Source organism: Stylophora pistillata, chromosome 1, assembly GCF_964205215.1.
Source record: "Stylophora pistillata chromosome 1, jaStyPist1.2, whole genome shotgun sequence".
In the NCBI taxonomy this organism is placed as follows: domain Eukaryota; kingdom Metazoa; phylum Cnidaria; class Anthozoa; order Scleractinia; family Pocilloporidae; genus Stylophora; species Stylophora pistillata.
Genome location: NC_142519.1, coordinates 18,931,245 through 18,947,943, shown reverse-complemented (window position 1 = coordinate 18,947,943; position 16,699 = coordinate 18,931,245). Strand labels below are relative to the sequence as shown.

Below are 16,699 nucleotides of genomic sequence, written 5' to 3'. Positions count from 1 at the left end.
TGTTTGTTCGTATTTCATCGGGATGATATTGGTAGGCCAGAGGAAAAGTCAGAACAGTACGCAATTGCAGCAGAGCCAAGCATCATCCCTGATGAAGAAGCTTCATAAGCGGCATATGTTTTAAGAAAGTGAGGTAATTTGGACAAACTGCTAATTATGACCTTTCTACGTACTCATCGTGCACCTGAGCGACTTTACATCGCTAGACTTATATTGGGCTTTCTTTGAAGCAAACAAACGAGACAAAACAATGTACATGTAGAAGGTGAATGTCTTCCGTAAAAGTTTAAACAAAAGGATATGTCGAGGAAAAAACCGATTATACTAAATCAAGAAAGGAGAAACTGTTCATGGTCTCTTGAATAAATATTAGGTGCCGTTTTCAAAGTGAACTCGTCGGCATCAAAGGGAAGATGAAACCGTATCATTTCAGCAATGCACATGATCCTCGTGATGTAGGTAAAAAGGTCGGAAAAAATATCTGAGCGAAAACGAAATTTGCGAGATTTTCTTAATTGTAAAAAAATCTTAAATTCACGGCGCGAACGTGGAGAAACAAACGTTGTCGAACCACTTTCGAGGCGAGCTTTTCAAAGCATATTGATTGTTCCATAAAGTAGTAACAATTATGATAAGTAAAGTACTAAATATGATATAATGTAATAGGAAACGTACTTTTTTTCAAGCTCGGCTCTCGAAAAGAAGAAAAGCTTAATTAGCAAAAAAATAAACACATGCAAATCAAGTGGACATATGCATGGCAATTAAAATACAAAACACCTAAAACAATATTCAAAAGAACAGTTGATAAACAAGATACTAGATGATTTGAAATTCTAATCTAGCTACGTTTTTAATTGTTTAGTTGTATATCGTTCTGTCTTTTTCCTTTTGTATTCAACCTTAGAAATTAATGTGTTAATTGCTTATTGTACTATTGTGGGCGGTTTGCACAACACCTATGGCTTGATCTGCTATATACTATTATTAAGGTACTGTAAGTAATTTATGTAACATATTGAAAGGAGTGTAATATGTCGTTACGTAATGTAAATGTAGAGTATCGTGTAGATAGTGGAAGTAATTGATAGTAAGTCATCTGCTGTAATCAAGTTTATTGTAAACTATACTTTGTTTGTGGTGTGTTCTCAGTAAACTATTGTAAGCAACGTACTGTAACTGGGTCCTGTAGTGTATTGTAAGGAGAGTAATGTTTTGGTAAAATGCCAAAAAAATTAAAAAAAAAAAAAAGATACTAGATGATTATGAGCATACTTTCGAGCTTAGGTAGTCTCTTGTAACATGATCAAAACTAAACCCCAAACGTATAGTTTCAAAAAATGCGGTTAATGTACTGACTAATTGGACATGCTTGTCACATGATGAAGCAAATATCTTACCAACCAAGCAATATGCAAACAAACAAAAATAATAGAAAGTCAATAATTCATGGAAGCATCAGTCAACTGATCAACTTTCTGATCCTTAACTGCAAAGGTGGATCTGGCCTAGTTGTCAATCGAATGATTGGCGTCACGGTGAATCCTGGAATTTCTTCAAATGTAAAGTGTCGTAGTAAAGTACATAACACAGCTTTCATCTCTACCATAGCAAACTTACTCCCTATGCAAGAGCGAGGACCAGCGGTGAATGGCAAGAATGCATATGGATGGTGTGACTGATAGTTTTCATCTGCAAAGAAACACAATACTAATCAGTGCAATTCTACAACATCCCTTCTTTCAGATATATATAGCCTGTGCTAATTTGCTATCTTTGTATGAATTAAGTCCTCAAATCATCTACCATTGGCTTTGCAAAAAAAAAAAAAAAAAAACCGAAATTATCCTATGTGAATGACCAATTTTACTCTAAAGGGTACTGCTGTAAGTTGTTAGCTAATTCTTGGGTTACAAACTTGCCTCCTTGGAGAATATAGAGCCTTGTGCCTGACAGGAAGGGGGGAAAGGGAAGGGGGTGCCTTGGAATGTTCAGTCTAACCTCATAAACTGAGATATTAGTAACATTAAAAGGAAAAAAAACAGTTAATAATAATCTTGGTAACTGGTAATTAACATGGTCGTTGGTAGAGTTGACTAGCTTTGCAGGAATACATCACTTACAAAGGTTTTGATGTTGCTAAGCAATATTTTAATTTAAAATACTTTATATATATATATATATATATACATATAAAGTGTGACTTGATTTTCGTAGAACAGGGCTCAATACATAGAAGTAGAGCGAAGTATATATTGTGGGAGGAAAAAGACAAGTAAACTACAAGTTCATCCCTACAAGCCCGTTTCGTGGTCGCCCCCTTTTCAGGGGATTACTACTTGTATGTATTGAGCACTGTTCTACGGAAATCAAGTCACACTTTATATATATATATATATATATATATATATATATATTGTGTAACAAGCAAAAGTACAATTCAGTATGGTAGTGTATTAAAAGATGTTCTAATGTACAGATTTGGTCTCAGAGTGATGTGAACCGCATTACTAAAGGACTTGAAATTAAAAGTTCTGGGTAGGTGTGATAAAGATGGAGGCCTATCTTTCAATTCTTGGCTCACATTCAGTCTGCCTCAAGAACCATAACATAACTCTTCTCATAATTCCTCTGCTTATATTTCCTGTTATGCAGGAGCAGTCATGAAAGAAAAGCAAACGAGCAAATAAAAAAAGAGAGAAATTTATGCCTCAATCTTACCGTTTTCATCAAACCTCTGTGGGTTAAAACCATGAGGATCTCTCCAATACTTTGGTGAATGGTGTACAGCATCAATACCAAGAGCTACATTGGCTCCTTTGGGAATTTCATACCCACCAATCACATCACATTTATTAGCAACACGTACTGCTGCAGAAGCTGGAGGATGAATCCGGAGAGATTCCTTAATGACATTACCAAGAAACTTCATCTCTGCCAGTTTTGCCCAAGTCATTTCTGATGATTCCTGCATAACTAGTTTAATTTCGTTGCGGATCTTTTCAGCAATGTCTGGATGTCTGGCAAGTTCATACAAAGTCCACACCATGGATACACTAGTTGTTTCATGACCAGCTAACATGAAAGTGAATACCTGAGCTCGGAGAAGCTCATCATCCATGCCAGAGCCAGTGTCTTCATCATACTGATCCATTAAGAGATCTAGCAAGTCTGGTTTACAAGACACCTTTCCTCCTTCTTTCTTCTCTTTACGCCTTGTCTTAATTATCTGTTAGGGGCAAAGGAAATGCAGACTACATCTCAGGCCATATGAGCAACTTTTAAGTTTTGGTCAAAAGAACATACAGCCAATTAAACAAATATGGTGAGGAGGTGGTTGAACAACTTCAGACATAACTGAAACAGAAATGTCTGAGGCACAGCTGAGGTGCAAAATAGATAACCCATTGGCTAAAAAAGGTATTCCTTTACAAAGGGTGGGAAGGGGGGAGCCTATAGTTACATTCCTTAATTAAGAGAAACTGGTCCTACTTGAATTCCTAAGAATGAGATGTAAAGTAACATGGTCAAGTGAAACTTATGAATCAGTAAAATACTGGCCAGGGGCCATGACACAATTTAGTGATCAGCTTCATAAATCCAACAAAAGAAGTGGTGACTGAAGTTGTGACACATTTGAAATCTGACTCGTACACTAATGTTCAAATTGCTGCAACTGAATAAGACACATAAGGTTGCTCAAAAACTAACCAATGGACAGTTACCAAATCAAATTAAAACAATGAATTTACTAGGTGTTGAACTAGGTAATTCAAAAATGAAGACAAGGTTACAATTTAATATGAATTATGTAAGCTTTCTTTTCAGTTCTGTTTAAATAGTGTTGTTTCACAATCCTCAATTGTTTAAAATTATCACTAAAAGCATAACTAGTACTAAATATAATAATTATAATTATTATCAATTGCAGTTATCTTGCATTAGGTATTTGCCATTGGTTGAGGCTTCTGACACTCATTCATCTTGATTAACATTATACATGTGTCCAAGTTTCCCATGTTTTATTTGTCAGTACATGGTAGTCATAAACTTAGATATGTACAATTTATGACTCAGTAGATTATTTTGATTCTCAAAGAGTGCCTGCATATGTCTTTCAAGTTTAAAGGTAATAAATTCAGCCACACCTTACCTCTAGAACAGTTTCATCTGTCAGTTCCAGACATTTTCTTGCCCTTACATTGTCAGAAAATGGAAGATATTTGTAAAATGGAATAAGATTCTGTCTCATCACTCGGGCAAAATTGATTCCTAAAACAACTTCAGAGAATGCAGTCGAGACTTCACTTTCCCCTGACAGCACTGTGTCAAAATTATACCCAAAGGCGCATCTCCCGATGATATCCAATGTAAGATGACTCAAATCTGTAGAGATGGAAGCCTCGGAGACTCCTTTATTTGAGCTGTTTACCTGTTCTGTCCAAAGCTGCAAAAAAGCATTCAAGACCTTTCATCACATCTCTAAAGAATATTCACACTAGAAGGAAGTTCTAGGATATGCAACAGCCATTTCAGCAACATTTTTACTGTGATAGGGATTAGTACTAATTGATCACCATTTAAAACAATAGAGTGTTTCTGTCGAGGAACTATCAGACCGATAGTTCTGAGACATAAACACTCTATTGTTTTTATTGTTCACCACTAAATTTTCTTCTGCGCCTACAGCTTGTCACAAATGTCAATAATTCGCAACCGTACATTGGCTAAATAATACGTTATACCTGTCAGAATTGAAAAGTCACTGTTTTTCCGATCTGCCTAACTTCACGGCCATCAAACAAGAGCTGCTTGGAAGACAAATGCTGAGTCTTCTGGAAACAAGGTTTGATTATCAAACTAACCTCAAGCCAATGAGATGGTGATATATCACCAGATACAATGCCAAGGGTTTGATATAAAGGTGGTGTCTTATTAAGCAGGGACATACCACACTTATCCTCGGAACCCAGCAGAAGCTGGGTACTCCTTACAATTCAGTCTCAGATGGGGGTACTTCCCAAGTTTCCCCAAATCCAGACCCCAGTTTAAAAATCAATAAAATTAATGTGATTTCCCTTGTCCCTTTTTCAGAACTAGCCTTTAAAGTCCAAACCTGTTCTCAGACAAAGGCCCCATTTCTCAAAAGTCATGGTAACTTGACAGGCCTGTAAAGCTGTTATCGATGGATCTTTTCATTCAAGATGTTAAGTTCAACATGTAAAATTCAGATTCACCTGTACTAAATCCTGAGCAACATCCTTAAAATGTTCAACCATTCCAATTAAGTTGTTAAAATGAAATGCTGGGGTGATCAATTTCCGTTGAAATGCATGATCCTTCCCATTGGAGGAAAATAAACCATTGCCAATGCTGGGTAGAATTTGTTGCACAAACTCTGAGCGTCTGTAGTTCATTGCATTTGTCACCAAGACATATTTGATCAGCTCAGGATCTGACAAGAGGATTCTGGAGTTCCCTAGAAGAAATGATTTAATTAAAAGGTGTACATGATGTAAACATAAAAAAATTTCAACAACCCAAGAATGTATTAGTTCATGAATACTTTCAGATGGCCACTTAACACAACTGGTGGAAGGGATGTTACTTAAATTTGTAGAGTTTTCTTGATCACTGCTTGATATCCTGGAGGTAATCTTTATTTATAAATTTACTTTTTTCAATAAACAGGAAATTTTAAATGGGTTTATAGATTTTTTTTTTATTTGCCAATCCTCCTGAATTGAGAGGGAAGTTAATGAATACAGAGATCTTTCAGGCTTCCTTTACGGAAACGAACTTTTGGAGGATCAAATCGATTTAAATCAAATTGTAGTTAGTTTCTCCCTTATTTACCACAATATACACCAGCAATGAGTAATGGTCTGATTATATGAACTTTAAACAAACTTAGGTCTTAAGACAGAGCCAAAGGGAGAGGTAAGGTCAACTAAAAAGTGCCATTGAAATTTTTCACTCCTTGGGTCAAGTGTACTAAAATGTAAGAGTGCACAAATAATTGATTGCTGAGGCTACTGATGAACCTGTACTGTGAGAAAGAGTTTGTTGTTGGTAATGACGTGTTTAGATCAACGATTATCTCTCGATCGTGATTAAGTTGTAAAAAATTAATGCCTCTATATCATTTTGCAGTTAGGTCGATCATCGGTTCAGTTCTTGATTTTTAGTCGAACGGGTTCAATGATGTTACGATCTCTTAAAAACAGGGAGTTAGAAGAAAAAGGTACCAGGTGGGTCAAATTAGGTCGATCGATAAATTTGAAAGTGGGGGCTGAAGCAAATATAATACAAATCCTTCAAGTTTGAAATCTCCAAAGGTCACTCGTGCAGGCGATCCCAAATCACTCAGAAATGATTTGGCCAAAATATACAAGCTAGCGGCTCGACATGTTCTAATGAAGGTGAGAAAAGTGACAACTTGTCAAAATTCGGTGATCTCAACACATCAAGACAGTGTTCACCAGCCTGAGGGTATATTGTGGTGCTCAAGAAAAGGGCCTTGTTGATCCCTTTATAATAATTGTAATAGGATGCAGTGGATAATTCTAAAAAACTTTCAAGCAAGGTACCTACCAAAACCTCGACTATAACGGATAATTGGTCCGTATTTTTCACTCCAATCCTGCAGCAATTTCGTATGGTTTTCCTGCCGTAAAAATGTCAACGCATGACCAAATACCGGAAAAGATCCGCCAGGTTTGGGAATTTTTCCGAAAGAAGTAAACTCGTCTTTAAACAACTTGTACACGAGCCATGCCACAAAAACAACGCCAATTAAAGACGATATCATTATACTAGTCCACACTGAAAATCGAGAAACTATAGTTCAAAATTTGATAAAATTGCGGTGTCATGATGATTTACGCAAGCGCTATTATAACGTATCTTGCACCAATCAGGTACTGTTGCAGAAAATTTGGGGACGGTACAAAACGTGAACCCCCCTTCTGGACCCCTTTTTGGACCCCCCCCCCCCCCCTAACTAGATTAAGAAAGGGTGACAACAATAAACACCTGGTGCCATTTTAGTTTACCGTAATTAAAAGCTGCGGCAAATACGACACATCAGTAATCAGTGGATACAGAATACTTCATGGTTGGCAAACGCGAGCTATTTTTATTCACAAGTTGTTTCATCATAGGTGTTCAGAGATATTAAAAGATAACTTAAAACGTGAACTCATCTTAATCACATTCAAATGACCATAGAGGAGGAAGAAGTGGAGAGCTCGTACCACGTGCCTTAAGTTACACAGTCGTCCAGTCAATGCTGTTGGAGGATCTCAACGGGGTCAAACGTTCGGCTGTCAAACGGCCTATACAAAGGACAAATTTTTATTCTTAACCGTCAACACAGCAGCTCAATTTTAACTGTCAAACGGAACTTACTTTATGTACGAACCGTCTCTGAATCTCGACTGAGGAATCTTACAGGACTGGGAAACCAGTCTCTAATTTTCCAAATATACTCATTTTATAGCCACCTGCACCAATTTCCCCCCTCCCCCCCCCCCTTAAAAAAACAGACAAACAAAACGGACAATTTGATAATAGCAAAAGGTTTACTTCAGTAGTAAATTTAGCCTTATATTTAATGTATTTTTCAATCGAAAAATTTTGTTGTTATCTCACGAAAGCCGAGCGATGCAAACCCTGAAGTGAGATAAAGTTTGTCAAAGCCGGCACCACCCATATTGTTTTTATACAAACACGGGTTGTTTTTTTTTGCTGAGAGTTTCCAATCACTAATTAGGACCATACACACTACATCCTCTTCAACCCTGCTTTTATTCTGCACCGCATTGTTTTTGATAGCAGTGGACTTCGACCTTCGCCTTATTAGGAGTTGTTACCTCTCCTGCAGCAGACGCTGCGATTGAGTAATCCCACTCTTACGAGACATTGATAGACGGGAAAAATGGATTCCTTTGCCTGGCACGAGGGTACACACTAACTACTGCTTTCAGTTTTCTCCTCTGCCTCTAATCGGGGATTAGGGTAATAGCCCAATTCCGAATTGCCTCTTTTTCAAAGCGAGTCCAGGTGCTCATCCTTTCATATGATAAAAAGTCTTTATTCACTTGTAAATTAAACTCATTTTCACAAGAATGGTTGAGCACCAGGCCTCGTTTTGAAAAAGAGGTCAAAGGTAATTCGGAAATGGCCTACGCCCTCCCCAAACAGGCCAATCTCTAATGCAATTTCCTTCCCACAAGAGCTCCGATTTAGCTGCCTATCTCCTGGTATTTGGGTCGATGCTTTTCTGCTGATGTCTCCTTGAACATATGTTTTTTTAGCATTAACCGTTATAAGCTCCTGAGACTTTGATCATGCAATATTCGATGAAGGCAAACCTTGCGTTAACTATCATGTATAGAAGTCGAGATGCAAGTAATTTACTTGTCCTCGTATTAATCCACTTGTATAGTTCAATTCTTAACGACAAGGCAGATCCGTGTTTTTATTCCATTGTGTTTTATTACAACAAACCTACTGTTAGGCTACCCCCTTTTCTCACTGTCTGTCAGAGAACAGATGGCGACAAGAGTCGATAAGAGCGATAAAGCGCTAGTAGATAAAAAGCTATGTGTTATTCAGTACAGTACAGTCGAAACAACAAATAACAGTTAACAGGGGCAGCGCAGAGGGAGGGGCAAGGGGGCCTATAGCCCCTCCCATACTATTTTGAAAGAAACTCGTTGTGCTGAGCCTGCCCATTTTCCCCTGCTTTGTTGGCTCACTTTAGTCCCCCCTCCCCCTGACTGTCATAACACTGACTCTGACTGAAGTTATTAGAGTCAATATAATATGGAAAGCATTGCGATGTAATGCTTAGTCACGCAACCGTTATGTTTAATGACCCCAAAGACACTTTGCTTTAGAGAATGAAGGATTTGAGTGCAACTCAAATCGCATAGCCACTCATCCTGACCCGGATTACCGCGGGAGTACAACGAACGAAAAAGGATTGTGTTCTCAGTTCTTAATTACTCCAAAAAGTCATTACAACATTTGGAAGTAATAATCAAGTCACGCAAGCACCGCATAATGCATGACGTCTACAAGAGTAGCTCCATTATCATGTAAGACTGATGGTATCACAAATGAAACTTCATAAATAATAATTTACAGCTTAATTCTGATGGATAACAAACTCATAGCTCCTGTTCCTCTCAAAATACATAACTATATATTAAAAAAATATATGGATGATGAAAAAGGATAACGCCTAAAGTTTATGTCAGGCCAGCTGACCCCACCCCTGATCAATATCAACAACAAACAAAACTACACCAATTGTGCAACTTATTAGTTTCACAAGCTCGATCATGACACTGCAAACTAATACCAACATCGAAGTAAAGCGCACGCAATCACTTAAATATGGAGTTTTCACTTAATGTTGGCTCTATTTTGCTGTTGCCATTCGCAGCATTGATATTATGGCTTACATATAAATTCGTGGAAGAGAAGTTGTCTCCGCTACAGAAGATTCCAAGCCCTCCAGGCAGGTGGCCATTGATCGGCCATGTTTTAACTTTCCTCCAATCTAATCAACTGGAAGTGCTACGCTCTTGGAGTGAAAAACATGGACCGATGTTCGTCGTTCATCTAGGTTATGGAGTTGGGAAAGGTGCGTAATTTGAAATACAAGAGGCAGCAGTAATGTGATACATTACCAAACTTCTGTGGTCATGTTTTAGCGTGAATAGATAATTTAATCATGCATACCCGAATCACGCATTGTTCAAAATGACATTTAAGACTTAATTTCCCTACGCCCTGGTCGAAATGCGCCCTATAATGTATCATCATTGAATGTGTGGTCACCTCCAGGGTCACTCAGATATGGCCTGAATACTTCCATCACTGAACTCAGTAATGGCAACGCAGAGTGAGTTCACTGTCAAGGGGTTAAAAGTCATGGGAAGATATGGCTTCATGAGAGATTAAAATAACAGAAAAACCAACCAATCTTACATACATAACTTTATTCGATAAAGCAGGTTCAAAATGTATGCAACTTTACAGCTGATGTGGACCTGCCTAAAGTAATTAGTCTATAATTATTTAAAATACAAATATGATACAATTTATAACTTGAATAAATTAAGTAAACCATAAAATTTTAGTAATAGTGAAAATTTGGTTTCATGTTTTATACAACATTACCTCCCTTTTCAAAATTAATATTCATGACAGTTTGGATTGTTTTAAGTCATATTTAAAAATAGATAAATTTGGAGAATCTTTAAGATTATCTGGTAGCGCATTCCATGCTACTGCAGCTCTTAGATCTGCATGTGTAAAGGACCTATGACCCAGTTCGGTTTTGGGCCTATCACAAGTACAACATTCAGGGATTTCCTTAGGTTATAGCTGTTAGAGTTCTTGGTCACCAAACAATTAATTTCCCGCAGCCCTAAATTATAATAAGCATTATATGTAATAGTTAAGATATGGAGCTTATAAAAATACGCTAAAGGCATCCAACCAACCTTAGAAAGTACATCACTATCCTTAAAACTATTTGGTAACTTATGAATCAGCCTAGCAGCCCTGATGTGAATCATTTCTAGATCTTTAAGCTTGGGTCCAGACCCACAATTCACAATTCCATACAGAACACTTGGAATAACTATCCTATAGTAAAAAGTCTCCAAGATAGATGTAGATAGGAAATTTATGGCATTAAATGCAGATCTAGCCAATGCAACATGCTGAGACCAAGACGGAGTTTACCATCAATTGTAACCCCAAGGAAATTGGTGGAGGACACATACCAAATGGTGTCCGCACCCCGCTTCAGCTGTTTCAAAGGACCTATGAAGGGGGTGGTACTTAAGACCATTGCCTCGGATTTACCTTCATGTAGAATCAGTCTGTTACTAAGACACCAGGAATTAACCTGGTCCAAACAGCCTGTAACACTGTTGTTATGTCATCAACAGTATTCCCTACTACATATATTGTGGTGTTGTCAGCATGCATATAGACTTCTCCACTGGTAATAGATTCAGGGAGGTCATTAACATAAGATGCAAACAGTCTTGGTCCCAGTAAGGATCCCTGAGGGACCCCAGCTCTAATGGGGATTCTATCAGATCTAGACCCACTTACACTAGTCCCTTGCACACGGTTGGAGAGATAGTCATTGATCCATTTCCACATATCACCTACCAAGCCAGCAGTCTTGAGTTTCTCAGTAACAATACTGTGGTCGACACAATCAAAAGCTTTGCGGAAATCAATGAATAAGACTCCAACCTTATGGCCTCTATCCAGGGCACTCCCCCAGTACTCAGTGAGATGAAGGAGGAGGCTCTCCGTTGAGTAGCCCTTCCTAAATCCCCATTGTCTATCTGTAAGAATATACCATTGGATATCATATGATTATCAAATGAATGACACACTACTTAGCAGTTACATCATTACTTAGCAGTTACTCAACATGGTGGTGACATTGCAATCTGTATCAGAAATGATGTAACATCATGAGAAAAAATGTTAAGAAGATTGAATTTAATTCTTGTTATTTGACTATACTGTAGATGGCTATTTACTACATATACCTGATCCTGAGCTCATCAAGTTCGTGGCTAGCAATAGCCATAAATTTTACAGACCTGACTTTGTCGCAAGAAATATTCCAAGTATAAGCACTGGCTTGTTTGCATCCAATGGCAAGGCACATGCTCGACAAAAAAGAATGATTGGTCCTGCATTTACTTCCAAGTACTTGAAAGGATTTTTGGGAATCTTCATAGAAAATGTTGATAACCTTGTTAAGGTGAGTGATTAAGCATAATTTTTTTTTCAACAAGCTAATATACTTTAAATTATGATTGTTAATAACGTATGTTTTTAGATTCTTTAGACAAACATGTACATGGTATATAGAGGGGGGCTTTGGGATTTTCGGTTTTGTGGTTTTGACTGTTTTTTGAATCGGTTTTTCGGCCAAAAAGGTTTGGTTTTTCGGTTTTGATGGTCAGAGCAGTTTGCGGATTTTACGTGTTTTTGCATTTGGTTTTCAGTTTTCATGAAAACTCTGACGCGGTTTTCGGTTTCTCCTTTTCGACCCCTTTAAAGGTGAAAATGTAGCGGTTTTATCAGGTTTGCATGCGGTTTTCAGTTATGCTGCCTTCTTTTGTCGGTTTTTCGGTTTTGGAGGTTTTTTCCTCTGGTTTTGTGGTTTCCCAGAGGCCCCAATGCCCCCCTCCATATAAAAGATTTATCATGTATGCCTTCTTGTTGAACACAATTGAAAGTTGCTTAAGCCTTTGTTTTAATATCTAATAATCATTATCCTCCAACTTTCATGTGATTTTCTTCTACTTCCAGCTATGGTCAACCAAGCTGAAAGATCCTGTTGAAGTTCATGATGATTTGACACATTTAACTCTGGATGTGATCGGTCAATCTGCATTTGGTTACAACTTTAACACTGTCTTAGCAGGGGAGAGCAAAGTTTCTGAAGCAGTGGATATGGTCATTAGTGGAATGAGTTTTAGACAACTCATCGGGAAGACCTTTATTCCCTTTTTTGAGTACCTACCAACAAGTGAAAACAGGAGAATTAAGACTGCTAAGGAGATAGCTGACAATACAGTATTAGATGTAAGTATAAAATGGTTGCCTAGAGCTGCTTCAATTAATACACAGTTTTTTGTTTCAAGGTAGAGGTGAATTTGATCTGGTTAACCCTATCTGTAGCCTTTGAGGCTACATCAATTAAAATTATCCAACAAGATTAATAAACATGTGACGGGGAACAGTTCGTATAAAAATCTTGAAAGAGTTCTATTTGTGGAGCAAGAGAAAGTGCAATTTTTCCACTGCTTAACAAATTTAAGAACATCCTTATTATTGGATGCAATAAATAAGTCCCCTTTCAAAAATTGTATTAAGGATTTTTTTAAAGTATACCACTCAACATGAATGATTAATTGGCAAAAAATAATGTATTTTTATCAATATAAAGCATATTGTTGAAAAATATTGGCACACTGGTGACTTTAAATAGGAAAGAGTGGTGCCCATTTGCTTTGAGCAATTTCTTATTGAAATCCCTGCCCTACTTCCCAGTGGATATGAGTAGAACTCCTGGAGACTATCATTGCTCAACTTTTCATTATCCTGTGAATATATTACAGGGTTTTTATTTTCACTTTCAATTTCACAGTACTTGTGAGTCTTGCCACATAATTACTTTAATTTTCATGAACATTCCCTTATTATTTCTTAAATTAAAAATCAAACAACAAACATATGAAATACATATATATGAACTGCGGTTATGAAACGTATATGTGCACGATCCTTCGCAGTAAAGCACTATTTAAGCAATAGTGAAAATCAGACCTGAAAAAAAAAATTCAGGCCTGTACGGGATTTGAACCACTGACCTCTGCGATACTAGTGCAGCGCTCTAGTATCGCAGAGGTCAGTGGTTCGAATCCCGTACAGGCCTGAATTTTTTTTAGGTCTGATTTTCACTATTGCTTAAATAGTGCTTTACTGCGAAGGATCGTGCACATATACGTAAATTAAAAATGCTGGTATTATAGTTCTTGGAAAATTTCACATTTGATGGAAAGCTCAAACCAAACCCATTTTGTGACAAGACCACCCTAAGTGATCCCGAGAGGGCCAAATTTTCCTTTTGTTGAAAAGTTGGATCATGTTTATTGTAGGTATTCTGGGCCGGAACATCAAAAGATATATCACTTGAGGGTTGGTTGATGCTCAACTGATATGTCCGTCAACACTGTCAATAGTCAGTTGATATATCAGCAAATAGGTATGTTGGCCCACATAGCAACTGACACTGAGCCAATAGTTGGTCGCTATATCAACCAACTATCACCTGGTTGTCAACCTACCATCTATTAACTATCAACTGACTGTCGACTGAGTGTCAACAGAGTATTGCAATGTATCTGTTGAGTATCGACTGACTCTCGACTGACATACCGGTTAAGAGTACCTATAATAAACAAGATTGGAAAAGTTTTACAGGCACTATGTGACTAGACCTAAACAGGTTACTTCTTTTAAGACCATATAGCCAAATATCAGACCATCACGAAATATTGTTGATCTTTTGCATCCTAGAGCTGAGTAGTTTGCTTACCACCCCAGAGTTAGCTAATTTAGGGTGCACCAACACTCCTTATTTTTAAATAATAGGATATATACAAAATATTAAAGACGAAAACAATGCTTTTCTGTCATCTTAATGTTATTTTAAAGGGAATAAATTACAAAATGCCTGCCTCAAATAATAGCTCCTGGAGCTTGCAAATTTTTCTTCAAATAATGAAATTAATGTATGTTTAATTTCTTTGTTCAAGCAATAGATATCACTAGAAAACTGCACAACCCTAACGAGTAAATCATTTCCTTTTTTTTTTTTTTTTTTACCTCAGTCAGCCCAATTCTCTTGTTAATTAGGCAGGCAAAGAAACAGTTAAATTTTTTTGTAAAATTACTAGGAGTATCAAGTCTTTTTCCTTTTTCTCTTCAAAAGGTGATCAAAGAGCGTCGCAAAGAGAAAAAAGCTGGAATTGTGAGAGAGAAAAAAGATCTTCTAGATGTTCTGATGGACATGTATGATCAGGAAACAAATTCAGTCATGGACGATGAGGAGTTGAGGAGTCAGGTGCAGAAATTACATTCCTTGAATTATTGGACAATACTGAATTGCAGATTGAGGTTATTGCACCATTTTCATGATGAATGGAATGAAATAACTCTCTCTCATTGGGAGCCGGTATTGAAGTGACCTAAAAAAACATAAAGTTACAAATAAGCATCAAAAGTATTGTGTCCAGTAATTAATTCCTTTTTCTTAAACCATTTTTTAAAAATAATTAAAGTATGTAAAAACATACTTGTCAACAAGAATAATATGAGAGCTGCTTAATAGCCTCTTTAACTGTTTCAAATGCCTTTCTCATTAGAATTTAGAATAAATAAAGATTGTTGTTGTTGTTGTTGTTATCCCTAAAATCGAAAAAGGGGTCCCTGACTGTGCACTCTTTGGCCTGAATTTCTAGCATAAACCCTGCAGGTTCTCTTCATCTACATTGCAAGGTTTGAGATTGGAATTGTTGTCGGTAATATAGGTCGGTAATATAGGTCATTTTATTATCTTTATAAATCTTTTCAACTCTTTTTTTTTTCCTTTTTAAGGTGTTCACCTTTATGGTGGCTGGTCACGAGACAACTAGTGTTGCTCTTGCCTGGACCCTCTATGAGCTGGCAAAGAAGCCTCAAATCCAAGTTGAACTGAGAGAAGAAATAAACTCTGTGTTACGTGGTGGAACTGAGATGACATGGGATGCAGTTGAACGGCTCACGTACCTTGAAAAAGTCATTAAAGAAGCGCTGCGGCGCCACCCCCCTGCTAATGTGACTGGCCGTGCTCCAATTGAAGATATCACTATCGGGGGATATCTGATTCCCAAGGATACAGTTATAATATTGCCCATTGATGAATTACAGCGAACTTCCAAATTTTGGCCAAATCCTGACGACTTTGATCCTGAAAGATTCGATGAGAAAGGTATTAGTTTTATTGATGGCTTTATAACTGAGGCTTTTGGTTGAGACCTTGTCATGTGTTGAGTCCTCTGTTAAGTCCTTAAGTTTTCTTTTCTCGTTTTCAGAGGACCGAGCAGGTGTAAAGCCTTACACACACATTCCATTTGGGGTGGGCTCGCGCATGTGCATTGGATACAAATTTGCCTTGATGGAAATGAAGGTGATATTGGCGACTTTGTTGAAGAAATTTTCGGTCAGTGAGGCTCCCGAGTGTAAAGTTGAAGCCGTGCCAATGCTGACGGTCCGTCCCGCGGGACTTAAACTGCTGATAAGACTTGCAACCCAGCCCTGACTACGGAGCAACTTTCAGTTTCTTGAGGAAATAAATCTAGGATTGCGGTGCTTTTGCTTCATTTCATTCTGTGATTGATCCAGATAGCTCGCACCACTTTTTTTTTCCAAATTAGATGTACAACTTAAACCAAGTGTGATGTTATCGATCACCCTTTCTTGTGCTTGATTACTTTGAGTACTTCTGCGTCTTTGTTCCTCAGTCTTTGGACTGATTAGCCATTGTGGTTACAGCCGTATTTTGGTTTCAGTTCTTGCTGATACTCAGTCAAACAGCGTGTTTCCATTACGTTAACCAGAGCAAACGTAACTGTAAATGAGTAAGGAATTAGTACTAAAATTGTTACATTGCTTGATGAAATAGTTAGAATTGTGATCAGATGCCTGCACACACTTTATCAGGACATTTCCCAGATATATATCATTATAACTGTTGGTGGATGAATACACTCACTACACAAGTAGTTTATGTTACAAGTGTTAGCTAATAAATTAGTTATTATAGTTATTGTATGTAGACACATTACACCAGGTGTTTGTCTTACAAAACGAGAAATGGAGGTTTTAGTGCCGTCACACAGCTTATATAGTCACAATCGTTGTCGGCGTGGTGCTTGCAGACATCTATAGGCACTGACAAATTGAGAACCGGTCCACGTTCGAGCGATGTCGATAAGGGGTGTATTTCTATTTTACGAAAGCAAAGATGTATACCATTTAGATCCAAAATGACAGTCTTTTGAAGCCGGCACTACGCTGGAATTTACTGGTTATAAAC

General features: G+C 37.5%; 2 protein-coding genes, 1 long non-coding RNA gene and 1 pseudogene across 3 annotated transcripts; 1 reads left to right on the top strand and 3 right to left on the bottom strand.

Annotated features, from left to right (window-relative positions):
* Positions 1–636: 636 nt before the first annotated feature.
* Positions 637–6,902, bottom strand: LOC111343453 (cytochrome P450 4c21). Its single transcript, XM_022950642.2, has 5 exons — positions 6,595–6,902; positions 5,238–5,479; positions 4,154–4,447; positions 2,722–3,229; positions 637–1,692 (listed from the first exon to the last, which is right to left on the bottom strand). The coding sequence occupies exons 1-5, from the start codon at positions 6,809–6,811 to the stop codon at positions 1,463–1,465; spliced, it is 1,491 nt and encodes a 496-aa protein (XP_022806377.2). The 5' UTR covers positions 6,812–6,902; the 3' UTR covers positions 637–1,462.
* A 2,397-nt stretch (positions 6,903–9,299) lies between these two features.
* On the top strand, positions 9,300–16,429 carry LOC111343446 (uncharacterized). The gene is made up of 6 exons (XM_022950630.2): positions 9,300–9,655; positions 11,574–11,812; positions 12,367–12,642; positions 14,555–14,686; positions 15,220–15,592; positions 15,696–16,429. Exons 1-6 carry the CDS (start codon positions 9,406–9,408, stop codon positions 15,920–15,922), a joined length of 1,497 nt encoding a protein of 498 aa, XP_022806365.1. The 5' UTR covers positions 9,300–9,405; the 3' UTR covers positions 15,923–16,429.
* LOC148741543 (uncharacterized) lies at positions 9,999–11,578 on the bottom strand (annotated as a pseudogene).
* LOC111343449 (uncharacterized) lies at positions 14,672–15,750 on the bottom strand. The gene is made up of 3 exons (XR_015994297.1): positions 15,640–15,750; positions 15,228–15,571; positions 14,672–14,810 (listed from the first exon to the last, which is right to left on the bottom strand). It is a non-coding gene; the product is annotated as an uncharacterized LOC111343449 (long non-coding RNA).
* Positions 16,430–16,699: the final 270 nt, after the last annotated feature.